Source organism: Delphinus delphis, chromosome 13 (genome assembly GCF_949987515.2).
Source record: "Delphinus delphis chromosome 13, mDelDel1.2, whole genome shotgun sequence".
NCBI classification, from domain to species: Eukaryota; Metazoa; Chordata; class Mammalia; order Artiodactyla; family Delphinidae; genus Delphinus; species Delphinus delphis.
The window spans coordinates 30,885,553-30,902,658 of record NC_082695.1 but is presented as its reverse complement, the minus strand read 5'-3'; the positions used below and the strand labels follow the sequence as shown (position 1 = coordinate 30,902,658).

Below are 17,106 nucleotides of genomic sequence, written 5' to 3'. Positions count from 1 at the left end.
GCCATGGCCTTGTGTTGGATTCAATTAAATATGGTGCATTAAACTTACACGTGTCAACTTTTAAAAACAGATCCACATAAGCATGCTTTCTATATGTACATTATATTCTAAGAGTTAACGCATCCCTTTAAAAATGAGGACTGTTCCATTTTTATGAGAAGCTTCAGCCCTTGTAGTTGATAAAGGAAAAAATATAACTTTTGGTAAGAAGAAGGAGAAACCTGCTGAGGAAAGGGATCTTCATCTATTCCGTTCATGATGTACTCCAAGTGCCTGGAGTAGAGAGATGCTTGGTGGAGACTTGAACTGGATGAATGAATGTATAAGAGGGAGGGAAGAAGGCAGGAAAGATGCATGAACTTCTGGGTTTGGCTCTCAAAGTACCCTTTTTGTGGCCAGAGTGATGGCGTTCTTGGGTCACTGGTGGTGCTGGGCATCAGTCTGTGCTGTGGCCACTCTGACCAGAGCATCTGGCCGGTTCCTGCTCTGCCTGCAGATGCTGCTCCTCCCAGGCAGGATCTGGCCGTTTCCCGGGAGCCCTGTCTGGAGAGCCCTGGGAAGGCTTTTTCCTCCACTCGTTCTCAGTGTCCATCTGCTTTTTGCCCCTCAGTTGTCCTGTCTCAGACTTCAGTAGAGAGAGAAGCTAGCAAGATCCCATTGCAGGAATATCTGTGCATCTCTTCCTTTCTCTGTACTATCAGTGAAAAATATGTATATTAACCTCCTAAACAGGAGCAAGTTTCATTTCATTTCTGTTCTCCTGCTGGGCCCCTCCTCCCCCTGTGTGTTTTGTATTTCAGCTTGGTGGCATCCTGGCACAGGAACGTCTAGTATAGCAGGTGTTTCTGGGATGACTTCTATCTGGGAAGCCCCCGAGCTTTTCCACTGGGGGTCCTGCTCATTGCTTCCTCCATGCTTGCATCCATCACACAAACATAAATAATACAGTCCTTTGGTTGCAGTGTTCATTCAGGCAGCGGGCAGTAGTGAAAATGCCACGATATTTGGAATCAGAAAGATTGGGATTTTAAGTTACACCCGCCATAGACGCATCGCATGTTTCTGGACCATTACTTTGTATCTAAATCTCTTTGTTCTTGAAATATTGAATCCTTGAAGAATCTCTTCATGTGAAATAATAAATAAGACAGTGGAGTAATATCTGCCCAGGGTATGTAACATATTATGTGTGTAGTAGATGGTCACTTATAATTACTTTGTTTAAATTGAAACTTTTATGGGGATAATTGTGGAGTCAGATGCAGTAGTAAAAAATAATACAGATTCCTATGTACACTTCACCCAGTTTCTTCTGATGGTAACACTTGGCAAACCTCAAGTATAATGTCACAATGACATTGTTAAAATCTAGAGCTTTTTCAGAGTTCCCCAGTTTTACTTGTACTTGTGTATGCATGTGGGTGTATTTCCTGCTATATAATGTTTTCACTGTTTTATTGTGATAAAATACAAATCACTTAAAATGTATCATCTTAACCATCTTTAAGTGCACGGTTCAGGGGTATTAAATACATTCATAATCCTGTGGAACCATCACCACCCTTCACCTCCAGAACTCTTTCGTCTTGTAAAACTGAAACTCTGCACCCATAAAACAATAACTTCCCAGCCTCTCCGCCCAGCCACAGGCAACCACCATTCTCTTTTCTGTCTCTATGAATTTACTACTCTGGGTATTGCCCTTCTAGGACTGACTTATTTCACTGAGCGTCATGTTTTCCAGGTTCATCCATAACATAGCATGGGTCAGATTTTTTTTTTTGTCCTTCTTAAGACTGAATAACATTCCGTAGTATGTATAGACCGCATTGATCTTATCCACTTATCCATCAGTGGACACTTGGGTTCCTTCCGCGCTGTTGTTACTGACGCTGCTACGAGCTGTACGATTTTATTACCTGGGTGGGTTTGCGCCTCCATCACCACAGTCCAGACCTCAGCACTTCCAGCATCACAAGGATTGCTCCTGTTGTCCTTTTGTACCCACACCCATCTCCCTCCTGTTCCTTCTCCCTCCATCCCTGAGCCCTGGCAACCACTCGTCTGTCCTCCATTTCTAAAATGTTGACATTACATGATGCTACATAAATGGAATCAAATAGCGTGTAATCTTTCATGATGGGCTTTTTCACTCAGCACAGTTCTCTGGAGATTCATCCAAGTCAGGTGTGTCCACACTATGGAAGTACCACTGTCGGTTTAATCATTTACCATTTGAACAGCATCTAGACTGTTTCCAGTTTCTGGCTGTCATAAATAAAAGCTTCTATAAACATTCGTGTGCAGGTTTTTAAAAAAAATTTTTATTGGAGTAGAGTTGATGTACAGTGTAGTGTTAGTATCAGGTGTACAGCAAAGTGAGTCAGTGATACATATATATATATATATATATATATATATATATATATATATATATATGCACTCAGTTTTAGATTCTTTTCCCATGTAGGCCATTACAGAGCACTGAGTAGAGTTCCCTGCGCTATACAGTAGGTCCTTATTAGTTATCTAGTTTATATATAGTACTGTGTATAGGGATTGACATATGCAGGTTTTTATAGGAATGAAAATGTTCATTTCTCCAGTGGTGCAGTTGCTGGGTTGTGTGTTAGACGGACCCTCCTCATGTTGCATGAGCCGTGGTCTCCCTGATGACACAGTTTCCTGCTGTGTAGAAATGGAGGTGAAAATAATGTCATGTGGACCTTTCATCATTAACACTAGCCTGACAACAGACACCTTTAGACAATCATGTTAAGAACATTGATAACTTTGTTACTGGTTCTTTTATCTCCTTTAGCTTCAATTTCTCTGAAGTGGCTCTACCATCTCAAAAATGTCATTCTGAGAACCTCAGAGCCTGTTGCCCTTCTTCTATTGCCCTGCGTCTCCCAGGACCATACAGTCATAAAGCCCTCTTGATTTTGCCACTGCAGAGATTTTTATATCGTTCTCCTCCTAATTGATGCTCTGCCATCTGAATTTCAGCTAGTATAGTCACTTCTCTGTATTATTAATGTGCTGTATTTCCTGGGATCTCTGAGCCGGGTCACAGCTGACCTTTATAGCTGCAGATCGCAGTCTCCTCTTCATGGCCACCGTCACGTCCACCTCAGGGCCTTTGCACCTGCCCCGGAAGGTGCCTTATCCTCTTCACACCGTTAGCTCATTCATCTTCAGCTCTCAGCTCAAACGCCTCTTCCTCATGGGAGGCCATCTGGTATATGTTCTTCTAGTATCCTGTCCTCTTCTTTCATAATATGTTTAAAATTTTAATTGTATATATTAGTTGTATAAAGCCTAGGGCCCCATGTGGTTCAGTCTGGTGCTAGAGTTTCCTCAAAGAAGTTGACCAGAAGATATGTCATCTTAAAGCAATTTAAATCTTATCACCTCTGGAAAATGACTCAGCCTCTGTCTTCCACGTATCAGTTCTTAACCATGGTACCCTGCCCCACTTTTATGAGGTGAGTCCTTGAGGTACAGTGCTGTCTGACCCACCGCCGTTCATGTCCCTGAAAACTGGGTTTGAGTCTTGTTGTTTTTGTAGTTTTAGAACCCGGAACACTGGCTGGCGGATATTGGGCGTTCCATTAATATTTTTGGAAAACATCAATGAATGGTTGAAACTACATATCTTATATATAGGAAATATTTGGTAAAAGTTGACAAAATGAGTGAATAATGAACACCTTTCTTAACTTTGCAGGTGATTTTTGAAGTCGTAACTTCTGGACATCAAGGCTACCTCGCCATTGATGAAGTGAAGGTGTTAGGACATCCATGTAGTAAGTTACCTCAGCTTCTAATCATCCGGGGACATGGTTGGGGGTGTATTTATGCTATGGATAAGAGAAGGCACTGAAACCTGGGGGAGGCCGTCCTACTCAAGAGAGTCCCTGATGGGCCTCTGGGTGGTGCTGTGCTAGCCCAGAAGTTCAAAAACATGTGCATCATGTGTGATGTCACTGTACGTATCTAAATGTCTTTAAAGTGAAAATCGGGAATAAGGACTAAGGGAACATCCACATCCAACCCCAGCATAGAGCTTTGGGAGCTGAGCAAGCAAAAGTCTGCAGATGTGGGTGTCTGTGTGTGTGCTTAGGTGTACCAGCACGTGTGCTTGTGTGGGCACGTGCATATGTGTGTGCATGTGTGTGTCTGCATGTGTGCCTGTGCGCATGTGCATGTTCTTGCATGCATGCGTGTGTGTGTGTGTGTACGTGCACTGAGTTTCCCATAATCACTACATGTTCATAAAAAGTAAGACAGTTATGTTTGCCTTTTGTAAATTGTGATGAAGGGTAGTGAACTGTACAAATTACTCTGTATTCTTTTTTTCCCCACTTAGCATTGTATTTAAGTCAATCCATGAGATTGTATCATACGAATATACTACATTCTATTTTTTCTTTTCCTCTACGAACATTTAGTCCCCCTCACCCCAGTTTTCCTCTATGACAAACACGGTTGCCGTGAACATCTGTGTGTGTGTGCGCGCCTCTGCATGCGGTGTGTGAGAGCTTGGGCGAGGTGTATTCTTCAAGGCAGAATTGCTGAGCGGTAGGGTAGAAACATTTTTAGTTTTGCTAGATGCTATGAAAAATGTCTGACCAGTTTATATGCCCACCAGCAATGCACGGACGTTTCATTTGCCCTATATCCTTGCCCCAAATTGATATTGTCAGACATTAAATCTTTGACCATCCCAGGGATGGCAGCCTGCTTTATGTTTTAGGATCCCTGGCATAAAAGAGAAATTGGCTCATTCAGACGATTCTAGATCTCTGCTGAAGGTCCCCACCCAAATTCATGAGAGAATGGTTATATCTACACTGATATTAGAAACACCAACACACGCACGAGTGTCTGCTTTCACTGCATGGATTGAGAGATTGGCGCCATGATCACTCCCTGTGGTGGTTTCAGAGAAGCCTGGGTGGTTGGTATCTGATGGGCTCTCATGACACTGTTGTCTGATTCCATCCAGAGGGGTTCTCCTCTCTGAGATCTTTACCTGGTGCTCCAAGTTCAAGCTCAGCAGTCGTCTCGTTCATTACTAAGGCAGACGTTACTTTTGTAGCAGGGCGCTTGGCCTTTTATTCTGTCAGCAAGACTGGCGAGTTCAAGAAGAATTTCTGCCCCTTTTTTTCTGAAAAGGCAAGAAAATGAACAATGCTGTCCCTAATGGGAACAGCAGGATGAATTTAGGAAGCAGAATATAATTACCTGAGTTGGAACTTGGCCAAATTCTCAGAGTCATAGCCTCGGGCTTGGAAAAGCGCCATGAGATCTTCTAATGTGCATGAATATTCAGGGCCTCTGATTCACCTCTTACCGGGAGGTAAAAAGTCAGCCAGTAATACTGTAGGCCTACTATGGGCTGAGCACTCCGTTTCCCAGAGCAAACCTCACCACAAGGCAGGTGTCCCTGCTGCCCTGGGTATAGGTGTGGTGGCCACTGGCCAACAAAATAGCTCCTCAGGTGTAGCCCCTCCCATCCTGCAGGATCCGAGTCATCGCCTTCAGTAAGAGAGAAAGACTTAATGCTTTTCCTTCTATCAGAGCCTTCCTGAAATGTGTCTCCTGCAGTTTTGTGCGTTCTTTCCAAGCCCAGCTGCCTGCAGCCATAGAAATGGAGTTTATGTCTCTCCTTTGGAGAATACCGGTGCTGATACTTAATTGGCTTTGCAAACTGCTGTTAGGAGATACAGAATCACAAAACAGGCTCTGTCCCAAGGTGATGGATGCTACAACAGCGTGTTGAACTGTGAGCTTTAAATGGTTTTGATGATGGCCTTTCTGTAGTTATTTTTTCCTGAATCGCTAAGTTTATGGGGAAAACATGCAAATAAAGATTTTAAAGAAAGCAGTCGTTTCGTCTTAAAATGGAAAGCTCTCTAGTTTGTATTCTAAGGGCTTTCCTATCAAGATTTCTAAATCATAATCAATTATTTTGAAATGTTGATGATGTTCATTAAATTTACATCGTGAAGAAACGTAAGTATTTCATGTCCAAAACTATGCTTTCCCAAAAGATGCAAAACTGCTGAACTTTATTTACTTCACTCTAAAGGCCCCTGTTTGGATTCATATAGGTTTATGAGTAGACATTACGACATTTTTTAAGGAAATAGCTGTTCTGCTAAGTGTATACAGTTGCTCATAAAATTGATTTTCACGTAGTGACAGTCAGATGCCAGATCAGCTTGAAATATGGAGATGGCTGTGCAGTGGCTTCAGACCACTTCTAATGAAGATAGATAATTTTTGTATTTGGTACACATGCTAAAACTATATTTTGAATTTGGTTCAATAATCCTAGTAGGAGAAACTGAAGAAGCATTTTTTTCAGTTTTGAAATATTGTCTCCTGTTTTTAAGTAGGTTGTAACTTATGCATAGGTGGGTATTACTATTATTACCTTGTGGTGCTGATATGTATTTTTATATCTTGTAAGCCATGCAGCATTTTAACATCACATATCATTCAATTCATCCACTCAAAGTGCATGGGAACATGGGGTGTTTTTCCTTTTACCCGGGTCTTCTAAAAGTTCCTTCAATAGTGTTTGCAGTATTCAGGGTACTAACTGAACTTCTTTCCTTATACTTTTTTTGTTAAATCTATTCCTGTGTGTTTTATTTTGATACTACTATAAATGGAATTGTTTTCCTAATTTCTTTTTTGGATTGTTCATTGCAAGTGTATAGAAACACAATTGACTTTTGTATATTGATTTTGTATCCTGAGACCCTGTTGAGCTTACTTATTATAAACTCTAATTGTTTTTTATGGATCCTTAGAATTTTCAAGACCCATGTCATCTTTAGGTCAAGTTAGTTTTATATCCTATTTTTCAATCTGGGTGTCTTTTATTCCTTTTCTTGCCTAATTGCTGTGGCTAGAACCTCCAGTACAATGTTGAGTACAAATGGAGAGAAGACATCCTTGTCATGTTCCTGTCTTAGGAGGGAAGCTTCCAGCCATTCACCATTCAGTATGATGTTAGCTGTGGGTTTGGGTTTTTCATAGATGCTCATTATCAGGAAAGACATTCTCTTTTATTCCTACTTTGTTGGGTATTTAAAAAAAAATCAATCATGAAAGGGTGTTGGGTTTTAGCAAATGCTTTTCCTTTATGTATGTAGGAGAGGAAAAAGTTCTCCTTGACCCTCTTAGGGTCTCTGACTGGGTCTGAAAATGAAACTGACAAAGACAGTTTCATGGGAGTAAAGCATACAGATATATTTAATGTATGTTTTATGTGACATGGGAGCCTCCTAAGGAAATGGAGACCTGCAGAAACAGACCTGGTGTATTTATGCTGGTTCTCGTGAAGAGCAGACATTCATGGAGGAATATGATATGATAGAGATTGTACAGCAAGTGTGGCAAACTGAGGAAGACAAATAAGATGTGTTGATTCTTCTTGGTGAACCTTTGTCTTTGGAGATAAGAAAGCTCCTTTCTTCTGGTGCAGGGAGGGCACCTCTCACGTGAGGGTTTTATGGCCTGTTTAGGGGATAAGGGAAGGGAAGGTCAGAGTGACCTTCTTGCTACTGCTGTTTTCTTGAACTCCTTCAGCTTAATTTATTCAGTGTGCAAAGGTGCCATATTTTGGGTAGCATTTCCTGAACTCCATTATTTATCAGATTATCGTATGGCTTTTATCTTTTATCCTATTGGTGGGGTGTGTTATACTGATTGATTTTTGGATGTTAAATCAATCTAGCACTCCCAGGATAAATCTCACTGGGTTACAGTGTACAGTCTTTGTTATATGTTGTCATATAACACCTTAAATATGAAGTTATTTGCATATATGATGCCTTGAATTCTGAAATCTAAAAATTACACAGAATAATGCCTCATTATTTTTCTGCCAATTAAAAAATAATATTATAATGAAAAAGATTGCAAAAACCCTCATAAACCTATGTGCCATATATAGGATAAAATGAATACAAAAATCCAAGACATTTCTGTATTACTACTTTGCAATATGAAATAAGTCGGCAATTTCTTTAAACATTTAAGAAATGCTGAGTTCATAATATGGCATCCTAGGTTCAAATTTATTCTTATTTTATAAAACAAAATTAATTTTTCACTCATATTTATTTGCACACTCAAACATTGCTTGCCTACTTTCAAATTTAAATTTTTATGAAGACATTAAACAGTGTGATTAAAATAAGAATAACAGAGACATATAAAAAATTGGAACTGTTTTCTGAATTATGTTTGTTGAATAACAACTGACCCATGTGCTTTGGTTGAGAGACGCACAGAACTCAGAATTGAGTTTATTTGAGTTTATCATTTTATTTATTTTTATTTTTAAAAAAGTTTCATTGGAGTACAGTTGCTTTACAATGTTGTGTTAGTTTCTACTGTACAGCAAAGTGAATCAGTCATATGTATACATATACCCCTCTTTTTTTGGATTTCCTTCCCATTTAGGTCACCACAGAGCACTGAGTAGAGTTCCCTGTGCTCTACAGTAGGTTCTCATTAGTTATGTATTTTATACATAGTATCAATAGTGTATATATGTCAATCCCGATCTCCCAATTCATCCCAACCCCGCCTTCCCCCTTGGTATACATACGTTTGTTCTGTACATCTGTGTCTCTATTTCTGCTTTGTAAATAAGATTGTTTACACCAGTTTTTTAGATTCCACATATATGCGTTAATATACGGTATTTGTTTTTCTCTCCATTTTACACATGGGAACTTAGCTTGGCTTTTTCTCCAGTGGACTATCATTCTTCTTCAAGAGATGGGTGACTAATAAAAGTTATTTGTACACAGTGCCTAGCTTATTTTTCTATGATAAGGATGTTGACTCTGTTTTTCCCTTGACAAATTATTCCATTAAGATCCATTCTTACCTCTCAAGCAAAACAAAAGTAGTTTTGTCTTGAACCATGTTAAGAGCTTCCTGCTCACAAGAGTTTCTTGGCCTCTGTGGTCCTATAAACGTGCTCACGTAGTGGAGAATAATAAGGACAATGCTCTCCTCACAAGTAAATGTAGGGATTAAATGAGTTAATGTACATAATGAACTTAGAACAGAGCTTAGCACATTCTAAGAACTCAATAAATGTTAGCTATTACTATTATTATTATTAGGCCTACATCCTGATTGGCCCACAAGAATGAATTAGCTGCAGATTTTAACTCTAAGTAGCTAAATTGATTGATTTCTTAGATGGGATAACTTAGCAGTGTCCATTTCAAAAGTTAAAAAAAAGTTTGCAAAATAGATTGTTTTCAGGTAGTCCCAGCTGTTCTTTTTAGCAGAAGTTGGCTCTCTTCTTTGTGATGATGTGCTACACAAATAGAAGCATTGACTGTGCATTCTGGTGGGTGGGCATGACTGCAGCCCATCTCAACCTGTGCCATTACATTAAAATGTAAATGAAGATACAAAGGGGTCAGGGCACAGTCCACTTTTGTCTATTCCCGTTTGCACTTTGATGTCGCAAATTACCATTCTCTGACTTTGTTGTTAGTGTTTTGGTGCAGGCTTTGAAGAATCACTAATATGAGACATCTACAAAAGGATTTGCATCCTGGTCAATGATAATTCCTGGCTTTGGGATCAAATGCTGATGTGAGATCAATTAATACCCGAAAACCTCTATTCTTTTGAAACCTGTTTTCTTAGTAAGAAACAAAAGAATATGGCAGAAATGAAAAAATAGGAGAGTTGTACTCAAAAACCTTTTAGTATTCATGGAAGATATTTAGTTTTTAGAACTCCTGCAGATTTTAGAAAAAAACTGGCATAGCATTTTGAAAGGGTATCCAGGAGACAAATGGGCCTATAAATTTAGAGAGAAAGAGAGAATTTTTCTTCCTGAGTATGGGATAGATTGAAATTTTCCACTGTAATGGTGCTCTACCTGTGTTACAATTAGTTTGGCAAGGTTCAGAGCACGCAGCTGAGCGTGGAATTGAAACTTTTCTGGCTGTGGAGCTCTTTTTCTTGGGGTCTTTTCCAGTTTCCAGTGATAGATCCATTATTTTAAATAATAATGAACATTTTTGAGGCTAAGTGCGAGGCACACAGAATACGTCCTCCTGGCAGCATCTTGTTTAATCTTTATCCCAACCCTATGAAATAAGTACTATTTTTAAATCCTTATTTTGCAAATTAAAAAAAAAATCCACTAAGGCTTGGGTTGAAGAATTTTTGCTTCTATTCAAAGGTAGGAAGAGCCTGAGCTTGAACACATATTATGCTGAACTGAAAACAGTTGTAGGGTTTACAGCTAGGCAGGGAGAATCCAGGCATCTTAAACCTCTGGAATGATTATGTATGCCTTTAACGTTTATTGAAAAAACTTACAAATGTCACCAGTAGAAATTTTAACCTTCATGATCTTGGAGGAAACTGATCTGGAACATAGAATTCCATAGCCCCTTTGTCTTATTCACCCTGGTGGATGAATTAATTCATTGAATTAATTCTCTTGCTTGAAAAGGATAATTTGCTGATAAAAGTGTTTACACTTAATAGGTTTTTCTGTCTTCATCTGGTTTCCATTGGAGGTATGGCTTTATTATTTTAGTCAGACTATTTTTTTTTTCTGGCAGTCTTCTTCTCAACCGAGAAACACTATTTCCCAAACTGAACACAGCCAATCTGTTCAGAGAAGAACTCTCCCAAAATACAATTTGAACAGAGGTATCAATTCCTTAGACTCTTAACCTTAGTGTGCAAGTAATAAGCCCTGGTGTCTTTGAGAAAACCGTATTGAACATCAAATCCATTCTAAAGGAGAAGGGATAGCCCTCATTCTGGGCAGCATGTCTTAATAAGGATGGGGGTACAGAAATACTATCACACAATCCTATCTTTGGCCACCAAATTAAAAATGTAAGTTATATTCTAATAGAACTCCTAATACAATTAGCAAATTGCATTGATAAATGAGCTCTGCTATGTCTTTCTCTTTGGTTCAGTAGCCATTGCTAGAAGCAGGGCCCTTAGGAAAACAACCTTCCAGGGCGGACCTACTATGGATGGACAGACCTATAGCAGAACCAGTGACAATTCTGATATTCCTGTTATTTATTATTGTTAAGTAAGCTGATGAAGCAGAGCACATATATTTAATCAGATTCTCCAGAAAGATTACAGAAATTAACACTTAGCATTTTTGAGGGCGTGGTAAAAAGAGTACTCTTCTACTCTGCTGGTAGAAATGCCAATTGTCATACGCTCTAAGGAAAGCAGTTCAGCAGTTTGTGTCAAAAGTATTCTAACAATGCTAACTATGGGAGGATACAGCAGGGGTGATACTCAAAATAATTAACAACCCTTCAGCATAGGCTCCGAACTGACCCTGAGCTTAACCACGTGCGGTGACACTGCAGACCAGCAGCGGCAGGTATAACACTCCCTTAACCCAAGTTGTCATGAAAGATGGCTACACACCCAACACTCTGTGTTAGAGACCCAATGCGTTATAGTGACCTGCATCCAGAGGCAAGCAGAGTTAGGAGGCCATGAGATGGACAGGAGAGGGTAACATCAGTGAGATGTCCTGACGGAGGACATGTGTTATCTCAAGGGTCTAACAGCAAGCTAAGGGAATCCATGGAAGCTTTATGGAAGGAAAAGCATTGGAGAAGGTCCTCGAAAGTAGCTGGAATTCCAGCAGTCAGACTGGGAGCCATACCTGGTGGGATGAGAGCATGGGGAAGGCAGACACCGGGCTGCAAGGCTCGCCGAGGCAGTGTGGCCTGATGGGCAGAGCCTGAGCTTTGGAACTGGCTAGCCCAAAGTTTCCACTCTGCTTCTGATGCTTAGTAGCCAAGTACCCACAAGTAAAATGGAAAAAATACCTTCCTCACAGAACATGTGTGAGTCATCAATGGAAAAGTTTCTGGTCCCTGAAATGCTCAAAAAGAACGTTACCTTTTTCCATTTTCTAAAAGCAGTGGGTCTTCCAGCTTCTTGGGAACAGTGAGTAGAAGAGAAATTTGATGCAGGGACTTTTACACAGATCTTTAAAACCATAGAATGCTGTTATCCTTGACCAAGGGGAATTTGATTAAGTTAATGAGAAATAGTTTACAGGGCTTTAAGTTAATATAATAGTATTAGAAACAATGACCCAGAGTTATACTGGTTTTTTAGAAGTTACTTAGGACATTTTGCCTGCCAGGCATCATGAATGCATTGTCTGAGGTATTGGTGGCCTCCAAATTAGTAATGGGGGTTTCCTCTGTGTTACTGGTATTAAAATGCATTTTTCTTTGTTCTTGGATACTAATTCATTTCCACTCCTAATTATGTTTTTTACAGGCTAACGTTTAGTGCTTGTTTATCATCTTTGGGTGCCCAGGAGTGGGGTACCGTTCTTTGAAAGTGTCTAGATGTGGTCCAGAGACACGTTGGCCCTGGGGGGAGGCTGATGAGGCATAAAGAATGCCTTCTAGCTGTCATCCAGGTTTATCCATCCCTCCCAGAAAACACTGGTGTCCTATCTTCTTCTTTTCTACTCCCTCACCTCCCCCCACCCCACCTCTTGCTGCTCTCTCTCTCTCTATCCTTGTTTTGATAAGAGAATGTTTTCCTAAAAGTAGAAGTTATCATAAAATTTCATTCCTGACCTGTCACTCCAGGTCCTGACACGCATTTTCAGTGTGCTGTGGAAATGGGTCTGTGCTTCTCAGGTCAAACAGAGTGATCCTTTATTTAAACAGCTGTCCCTTATGGACGATGTATGTTATGAGACTTAATGCTGTTTAGCAGTTGGAATCATTCTTTCTTCTCGAATTGGAAATCCGGATCTGCCAACACCGCCGTGCTATAGCAGTCCCAACGTAATTTCACAGAATCTGTCTATGGGGATAGTATTTTTGGTAGCTGGGAAAGATTACACGAGTAATGCTGCATACCAATGAGTTGTATTAAAATATATATTACTCACAGCTCTGTACTTGGCTTAAAAAGTTTCCTTGGCAGCAGCATTTAACTTCTTACTGTTCTTTTCATGTTGCTAGTATAAATATCTAATATGTTTTTGTTCAAAACATCAATTAGGCCTCAGTATAATCTTTATTAATACAGGTCTGTTATTACAAGAAGGCTGCTGAGCTATGATTATTTGCACAGCAGGGACAATAAAGTATCTTCTTTCGGCCTGGTTCTATCCCAGAATGCCCGGCTGTTGCAGAACACACCAGAGCCTTCCAGAATCTCTTTTACAATCCTAATGAAATCTTTAAAGCTCTTAGAAGCAAAGGCATTCTTTCCTTCAAAGGTAAACAAAAGGGAAAGGCCAGAAATTGCAGATAGATTAAAAAAGACACCTATGAGTTCAGATCTCGACTTTTAACCTGTTTAATTCTTTCTCTTTGTGCAGCCAGAACGCCTCACTTCCTGCGGATTCAGAACGTGGAGGTCAACGCGGGCCAGTTTGCCGCCTTCCAGTGCAGTGCCATTGGCAGGACTGTGGCCGGCGACAGGCTCTGGTTACAGGTGCAGTAACTCACTTTCATGGTTCAGAGAGAGTCCAGCGGGCAGAGTGCGTGTCCCCTGGGGAGCGCCCCAGAGATCGGGTCAGTGTCAGGCCCCTATGGGAGATGGATGCTCTGAGCAGTTTCCCCAGTTCTTTTCCTTCTTCCGCAGTAAGTAGCCAGATTACAAAGAGCTCTAGACAAGCTCAGTGTTGTTCTCCACAAACTCTGTTGTGAATTTCTGGTTTTTCCCTTTGCTTTTGCTTAGCCATCTCATTTGGAAGATCTGGTTACCAAATTACTTTTGGAGCAGTATGTTGGAGTCCAAAATATAGTACCTTTCCCCCACTCTTCCTCTGGAAAAAAACCCAAAGAAGCATACGTACACACACACACACACACACACACACACACACACACACACAAGTTTATAGGCCTTTCTGTAATTTTCATTTCCGCAGCAATAAGCTTAAACTTATAAATTAATAGCACACCTTTTACCTTTGAGCACTTAAGCAGACATTTTTTAGGGTCATCATAACTTGTGTGTCTCGTTTTATTGTCTTTCAAACTCCACCATCTGTATTTTGCACGGCCAGTAGTTTCATGGACAGATCAAGGGTTTCAGGAATTCTGACCAAATGAGCGGGAGTACGTGACCTGTCCCCCCTAACCAGCATGCCCCCCACTTCTTTAGACTCTGGGTTTGGTTTCCCCCATAGAATTCTCCAATTTTATTCTTATTGCTTCTTGTTGCGCATTGATCTATAGGCTGCTTGTTCTCCACCTTGACTAGTGTTGATTTTACCCCCCTTTCCTTACAGATTCTATTGTGGGTTTTCTTTTGGTTTGGTTGATTATTTACTTATTTTAGTTTGCGACTGAGCTGCGTTATGTTCTAACCCTTCTCTGCGCCTGTTCCGTTCCACTTGGGCTTCTGTTCCACGCGTGCCGAATTTTCCTTGATATATGTCACTCTCCACCTATCATGTGTCTCCTTCTGCCGTGTAGTAACAATTGTCATGTGTCACACTTGCCTGACACTCTATTATTTTTAAATCCCGTATTCCTTTTAATCATCACAGCTGAAGTCAGTGGTCACTTTTCTAACTCCATTTCTGGGGGAAATGAAAAACAGCGAAATGTGCTATCCCAAGATCACTCAGCAATGTATTGACAAATGGGGAATACATTCTGAAGGAGGCTTCTTAAATGCTTTGGGGTCCTCTGCACACAATCCTCCACCTTCTACCCTGATGTCACTCTCTTTTCTCATATCCTACTGTCCCCATGAGAGAGTCCCCAGGCCAGGAGAGAGGAATGTGTGCAGAGGACTGAAATGGTATGTACCAAATTCATCTTTATTTTCTGTTTTTCCGAGTGCTTTTATTTTTTTAATTAGCTTGTGTTGGTGTATAGTTGATTTACAATGTTGTGTTAGTTTCAGTTGTATAGCAAAGTGATTCAGTTATTCATATACATATATCCACTCTTTTTTAGATTCTTTTCTCATATAGGTCATTACAGAGTATTGAGTAGAGTTCCCTGTGCTATACAGTAGGTCCTTGTTGGTTATCTATTTTATATATAGTAGTGCGTATATGTCAATCCCAATCTCCCAGTTTATCCCTCCCCCACATTTCCCCTTTGGTAACCGTAAGATTTCTACAGCTACAACTCTACTTCTGTTTTGTAAATAAGTTCATTTGTACAATTTTTTTAGATTCCACGTTATTAGCGATATCGTATATTTGTCTTTCTCTCTCTGACTTACTTCAATCACTATGACAATCTCTAGGTCCAAATTCATCTTTACTGTTTCCTTCGCTCTAAAAATTTTGTAATCACTACTTTAAGAGCTTTTTGCAGTATGTGAAAAATGTGCTTGACCCTGGTCTTCGGTATTCAAATTTTTTTTTATCCTACGTCCCAGTTATTTTAGCTTCTTGATGTTAGAGCTTGAGAATTCTTTTTTCAGTTAGTGCTTGTTTCGTATTACATTTGATCAAGTTTGGCTACATATGTATGTATGGTAATTGATGAGACAGACGTTTTTAATTGGCATTTTTCACAATGCCTTACCTTCCTTTTAAAAATGAAAATACCCCCCCCAAATTTTTGTTGTTGTTGTTTTTGTTTGTTTGTTTGTTTTTTGTTTTTCGGTACGCGGGCCTCTCACTGTTGTGGCCTCTCCCGTTGCGGAGCACAGGCTCCGGACGTGCAGACTCAGCAGCCATGGCTCACAGTCCCAGCTGCTCCGCGGCATGTGGGATCCTCCCGGACCGGGGCACGAACCCGTGTCCCCTGCATCGGCAGGCGGACTCTCAACCACTGCGCCACCAGGGAAGCCCCCCACCAAAATTTTTTAAAATAAATAATGAAAAAGTGAAACTACCCTCGTCATCTTTGATTTATCTCCAGAAATCTTACTTTTTCATGGAAAGCATTTTTTTTGTCCCTGATATTTGTTTTAATGTTATTTGAGAGACTACAATAAAAAGACTAAGCTTTTGTCTCAGCAGTCTTAGACATTTGCAGGAATTTACAGGCCTTGGGAGGGTCCTGCTTACACTTGAGCACTTCCTTGGGGTTGGGATCTTTAACTCCTTCCTCTTAAGAAGTGGGAGACTTTGTTTTAGAGAATCCATCATGCTGTAGGGAGAAAGCTAGCTACCAGTTTGCAAAAAGGTTCTAATTGCAGAATTAGATTCTGCATTAGGTCTAAATGCAGAATTCCCAATGCTGATTCCACTATAGAATCACATGGAGAGTTAAAAAAAAAAGTGTGGTCTACACCGGATTCTGATTTAATTGATCTGGGGTAGCCTCGATCTGACTCTCATGATAAATTTCCCACCTACCAGGTCTGTCTTGTTTCATTCTATTAAATTTAATCATAGTGTTGATAAATTGTTTCCCAATCAATCCATTAATGCCTCTCTTTGCCAATTACCCCGTCTTCTCTTGCCCTTCTTATCATCAATGACTGCATATTGTCCTGCAGCTTTCAAGAAGGGTCGTGTCAAGAAGGGACTGAGGGTAAGACAGAACTGGGATGACTTTGAAATTCTAAGTGACACCGAGTTTGTCCTGGACTCAGCCTGCTATGTGGTTTGTGAGTCTTTGTGATGTTAGAATAGTTTTAGTGTTCAATAATTTATTTCCTCTGTTTAGATAGGCATTCTGGGGGGAGATGTTTATTTCATTAGCAGCTGATGAAATAAGAAAAGGGTCTTTCGCTTGCAAGGATGGCTTCTATTAACCTGTGTTGTGTGAGATGGTTTCCAGCAGCCATCGGAATTTGTGGCAGGGGATGGTTTCACAGAGTCCTTCTGCTCTCTTGCCTGTGCCCTGGCCCTTTGCTTCAGGCAATTCTTTACAAGTTGTGGGGAGAAGCAGACCTGGAAAACTAGACCAGGCCTCTCTAGTCTTGGAGGTATGAATATGGACTTTTCTTCCTTCCTACCTGAATGTTCTAACACTTTCAAAAATGTTTTCCTGGGCTTCCCTGGTGGCGCAGTGGTTGAGAGTCCGCCTGCCGATGCAGGGGACACGGGTTCGTGCCCCGGTCCGGGAGGATCCCACATGCCGTGGAGCGGCT

At 40.5% G+C, this 17,106-nt stretch overlaps 1 protein-coding gene across 2 annotated transcripts in view; it reads left to right on the top strand.

Annotated features, from left to right (window-relative positions):
- PTPRM (protein tyrosine phosphatase receptor type M) overlaps positions 1 to 17,106 on the top strand; it is a 745,004-nt gene that overhangs the window by 288,520 nt on the left and 439,378 nt on the right. For both annotated transcript variants that reach the window (XM_060028688.2, XM_060028687.2), the window contains exons 4-5: positions 3,731 to 3,809; positions 13,412 to 13,527. In XM_060028688.2, the coding sequence (XP_059884671.1) occupies positions 3,731 to 3,809; positions 13,412 to 13,527 (195 nt within the window). The remainder of the gene's footprint in view (positions 1 to 3,730; positions 3,810 to 13,411; positions 13,528 to 17,106) is intronic.